General features: G+C 32.4%; 1 protein-coding gene across 1 annotated transcript; it reads right to left on the bottom strand.

The window, feature by feature from the left end:
* Positions 1–712: 712 nt before the first annotated feature.
* On the bottom strand, positions 713–3,543 carry LOC102600091 (cyclin-D4-1-like). The gene is made up of 6 exons (XM_015314803.1): positions 3,023–3,543; positions 2,501–2,587; positions 2,176–2,274; positions 1,736–1,937; positions 1,509–1,630; positions 713–1,300 (listed from the first exon to the last, which is right to left on the bottom strand). Exons 1-6 carry the CDS (start codon positions 3,317–3,319, stop codon positions 1,073–1,075), a joined length of 1,035 nt encoding a protein of 344 aa, XP_015170289.1. The 5' UTR covers positions 3,320–3,543; the 3' UTR covers positions 713–1,072.
* Positions 3,544–5,501: the final 1,958 nt, after the last annotated feature.

Below are 5,501 nucleotides of genomic sequence, written 5' to 3'. Positions count from 1 at the left end.
CGCGGGTGCCTTTGGAGAATTTTTGGAGCAGCCCTTGTTTATCTTTTTCCTTCAAAAGTGGGAGGAACAATAAAAGAAGCCGCATAATTAGGCTCTGATTTCCCCTCAACGCGCTATAGTGGGTTGACGTGAGCCTAGCTCATTCAAGCAAATTAATTTCATTGTGTGCTCAAATTTTCAACTTTGACATTGTATTTTCAGAATTTTTGAATTCTGCACCAAATGCCCTTAAGTAACGACGGATCGAATTATTACAATATTACTATATATACATATACACAAGTCATGTAATTTCTATAATAATGTTTAAGAAAAACTTTTAAACACAACATAAATGTTCAACATTTCAAAATACAATGAAAATCTGTGACCTTGCACATGTCATGTCATTTTTAAACGAGAGTGTCCTTAAGTGTAGAACAATAATTTTAGAATCAAAGAATTTGCAAAACATAGAAAAATGTGAATGTTTTTTGAATAAAGGAAATTATATATTTATGTTTAGACAAGACTTTTGGTTTGTACAAGACATTGATACCATTATAAGCATAGAAATAATTCAAGTTCAAAATGCCTTCTTGAATTAGTATTAGGATTTATCTTTTCCTTAACACCTATTTTACTTAATTCCAAGAAAAATTGGATATATGAAGCACCATGTAAATGCATTTCATTTCCACTATAAATAGAACTAATTATTGCTATAATCCACTTGGCCTCCAACTACCTTTTATTCCTTACTTTTTTTTCCATTGTATACGTCTTTATTTGAAATTACAATAGTAACCCAAAAAAGGCATAAGAGCAAAAAGTATTTAAAGTATTTAATAGATAGCCCTTCTCAAAATTCCATCTTTGCCCCTCCACAACCTCCTATTACTACTACTACTACTATTGTTGTTTGACATTTCAAAATTGTTATTAACATCTTGTGACAATCCTTCCTTGTCTTTTGTCTTCAAAGATCTTATTTTTTTGCATAGCCACACAAATTCTCCCATTTAGCCAAAATTGTTTGGAGGGTGTGGGGGGTAAGGGGGTGGGGGTGGAATTTCAAGATTCATAACTTTTGTCAAGTCCCCTCCTCTAAAGATGTGTCAAGTTTCCTCCTTTTATTTTCTGAACTTGTTTGTGATCCAACTATGCTCTCATCACTTTTGTAGCTCAGACATGCAGCTTCTAACACTCCATTGGGACTTTTAGGTACTGAGGCAGTAGTACTAATAGTTGTAGCAGTGGTCATAGTCCCACTAACCAATGTCAAATCTTGAATCAGTTCAAGACACTTCATCACTCTCCCCTGCAAAATCCAAGAAACCTTTTTTTTTTAACAAAAGAGAACCCCACATAAACCAAGTTGTTATAAGTTATTGCCTCAGGAATCTAATCATCCTTTATAACAACATTTTAATATAATGAAAGACTTTTTCATGTTATGTTATACGAATAAGTGACGCTGTTATAGAGAGGTTTGATTGTATTAAGTGGGGCGCCCCCACAAACTTTACCTTTTGTTCATGTATGAAAGAAGGCATTGCCTTATCAATGTCATTAGCTTGCATTTCCTTTGAAACAGATATTGCCACTGCTGCTGCAATTTCAGAAGACCTGAATTCCAAGAAATCAATGCCTGCATTCAAAGCACCAGTCAAATACTAGTAGACTTAGGACCATTTAGTACAATAGAAATCAATTCATCATATCGAAAAGATTCATTAAGAGTGAGTGAGAAGACCTCTTATGGAGCTTAAGATCAATTGCATTGCTTTAGAAATCAAACGCTCCGATGGGATTTGATCGTCATTCATCTTTCTTAGAAAATATTCAATGAATGTGCAAGGTGTATAAGCTAGCATTCTCCACTTCAACGTGGTTAGTACCAAAAGTTCCATTCTTTGTATAGTTTTGCCTTCAAAAACAAACTTAGGATTCCCAACCTGTTCCATAAACTCGAGATTATACTACACAATCTAGTTCAAGAATATATATATATAAATTGTTAACATGACAAACGTGTAAAGAACTTTATGTTGCTCAGACTCTCCAAATATGGTGCCGCACCCGTGTTGGATCCTCAAACAATGTACTACTTTTGGAGGATCCAACACGCACTTGATGGCATTTTTTGAAGGGTCCGAGCAACATAGGTAAGGAACAAACGAAACTATTTGTCACCTGCAAATCAACAATCAAAGGAACATGAATCTCTTCCATTTTGGCTGCAATTGATAGGCAGGCCACAGCTAACAATTGAACTGCCCAAGTTTTACCTCTCTATAAATATCCAAGAAATGCAAATCAGCAGAATGCAGACAATCAGTTAGCATTCAAACTTCAAACACTCTGAAACAAAATGCTATAGTGAACTATGTTTGTTCGGACCCCTTAAAAATACTGCAGGCAGCACTAGTATTGAATCCTCTTAAACAGATAGCTTTTGGAGGATCCAACACACACCGGGCAGTATTCTAAGTCCGAACAACAAAGATTATGAACTTACAGGCAATTCATATAGAGACAGAAACCGATCCAAGTAATTAATCGACAAACAAAAATTCAGCTTCCCATATCCAAAGTGCATACAAGCCTGCAAGGCAAAAACACACAAAACTCAAATCAGAAAATCACTATAGCAAAATTCTTCCTATTTAAAACAGATTAAGACATCATATAAATAGTGAACATACAGAAAGAAATCACATTTCAATCAATCAATCGATCGCCACTGATGTTATCCAAACTACTAACACCAAGAAAGTTACACCAAACAGAAATCTCCATTTCAAGAATTGGTTTTAGAATTCAATGAAAATTCCAGCATTTGCCAAACTAGCATAAGAATAAGAATGCAAACAGGGGTTGTTAAACTGAGGTGGGGTTTAACCAAGATTCTTCTTACAACCTTAACAATCAATCATCATCATAAATAAATACAAGCAATAAACCAATGTCAAAACCACAAATAGATGATTAATAGTATTGAATTGATTAAAAGAGTTAATTAAAACCAATAAAAAAACACCTTCCAAATCCAATCAATAGCCTCTCTTCTCACACTCAAATCCAAGTCCCCACTCCTCAATCTCTTCAAATAATCATCTTTAGGCAAAAAATCAATTTCCCTTTTCACCATAAAGCTAAAGCTTTCTTCACTTATCTTTGGCAAATCAATCAAAACCTCTGATCTACTACCATTTTTGCCAAAGATCAAATCTTTATTATTAATTTCATTCTTCTTTTGACCTATAGTCAAAGAATCAAGATCATCAAAATCAAAACTTTCTGTTTCTGTACATAAAAGGTCTCTATTCTCATCCATTAAACCAAAACCAAAAAACCCCTCAATGTATCTTTTCAAGAACAACAAAAAGGGAGGTAAAAGAGAGAAAAGTGATGTGGGGGCTGGAGACTACTCAAAGAAGAGGAGGTTTATGTAGAGAAATGAAATGAAGATTTGTGTTTAGGGTAAAGGAGAGATTTTGGGGTGAGAAAGACAGTGGATTCTAAGTGGAATCCTAACTACACAAGGAGGAAAAAAGGAGAGCCAAAAAAGCCCAAAAAAAAAAACACACGCACACATGGTGTGGACTGTGGATGACGTGTATAAGGGTAGAAGGTTAGTCGGTAATTAAAAGAATTTAAATTTATTGAAAATCAATGTTTGGCGGTGAAATTTTTTTGAAATTTAAAAAACATCCAAACTATGTTTTCATCGAAACGCCTTCATAAATATCTCTTACTTGTTTTACGCGTCACGTGTTTCTCCTCGTTCTACCTTGTGCATAAGCTATTCTTTTACCCAATACGACAATTTCTACAAAAGTATTTAGTCCGTTTCATTTTATTTGAATCTATTATATCATTCGTGAAAATTAAGAAAAATAAAAGGATTTCTGAAACTTATGATCGTAAATCGTATTTATGTTACTATAAAGTTATAATTGTTAAAGATAAATTAGAGTCCTTTAATATAAACAATTTTTAATTATAAAAACATAAATGTATAGGCTGAGTGTTGGCTAGTCAAGAACTTTCTATGTTTAGAGCATGTCGCGAAAATGAGGATATTGAGATGGATGGGTGGGCATACAAGGAGCGATAAGATTAGCTATGAGGATATCATAAAGAAGGTGGGAGTGGCCACCGTGGTGGACAAGATAAAGGAAATTAGAAAGAAATGATTTAGACATGTGAATAGGAGATGCCCAGATGTCATAGATGAGGATGTGCAGGAGGTGGTTATATTAGGTACGAGCAGAGGTAGAGGTAGGCCGAAAAAGTATTGGAGAGAAGTGATTAGATAGACATGGCGCAACTTCAGATTTTCAAGGACATGACCTTAGATAAAATGGTATGGATGACGCATATTAGAGTAGAAGGTTAGTAGGTAGTGAAGTTATGTTGCTTTTCTAAGGATTTAGGCATGTAGGTGTTTGTCTTTTACTAGTCGTATTATTGTAGTTCTTGCTTTTATATCTTTTATCTTTGTTGTTTATTGTGTTTCAATTATTGCACTATTTTGTTATTTTGTTCTTTTCTTGTAGGTTTTCCACTGTTTTTCTTGTTAGTTGCTATGTTTTCTTCTTCTTTGTACTTGGATTTGTTGATTTGGGCCGATAGTCTTTAAAAACAGTCTCAATATGCATACATTTTACTATCCCCAAACTTCACTTGAGGAAATTAACTGAATATGTTAATGTTGTTGAAAAAAACATATTATCTATCTTTTAACATTAATTTATCATATAATAATGTAGTAAATTAGCATGGTTTAGTATAAGAACCGTTCCAATTAAGCTTCTTCTTTTTTTATTGAGGCTAACTACATATATAATAAAATAGAAGTACCAATTTTTTTTCTAGTTTTCCCATTTAATGAATGCTCCTAAAATTCTTTTAATCTTTGATTACCAATGTAAAAGGTATTATCACTAAATAAAACTAATGAAAATCATTAAGAGGTAATTATGATTGTATCAAGTTATATATGGATAGGCCTGATCCCAAAATATAAAAGGCTAAAGTGATATATACAAGATGTTATCATATGATAAATTGGTCTAACAACTTATCAAAGAGGTTAGGGTCATCTTAATCTTGATGAAAAATAAATAATTATGGATCTCCTTGATAAATTTTTTTGTGTATTTATCTTTTCCATATTTTTAATTTTCTTTATGAAAATTTTGGGATATATATATATATATATATATTTATTTATTATTATTATTGGTTGAGATGGATTTAAAATTTGAATAATTATAAAACGATTTTTTTTATGATAGTAATTTTATTTTATAATATCAATTACTCAGTGAAATTCGAAAAAAGTATTGGAATTAGTTGAGCAATTGACAATATGCTACATCGTTCGCTGCTAGTAGTTTTAAATGTAGATATTTGATTTAATTTTATACGATGATAAAAATTTCAATCTGTTAATTTTATGATTTTTCTAAAGAATATAAACCAAATACAAAAAAGAAAGAAAAGGAAAAAGT

This window comes from Solanum tuberosum, unplaced genomic scaffold (genome assembly GCF_000226075.1).
Source record: "Solanum tuberosum cultivar DM 1-3 516 R44 unplaced genomic scaffold, SolTub_3.0 scf00323, whole genome shotgun sequence".
NCBI lineage: Eukaryota > Viridiplantae > Streptophyta > Magnoliopsida > Solanales > Solanaceae > Solanum > Solanum tuberosum.
Note: the sequence above shows the minus strand (reverse complement) of the source record. Positions and strands in the feature narration are given on the sequence as shown.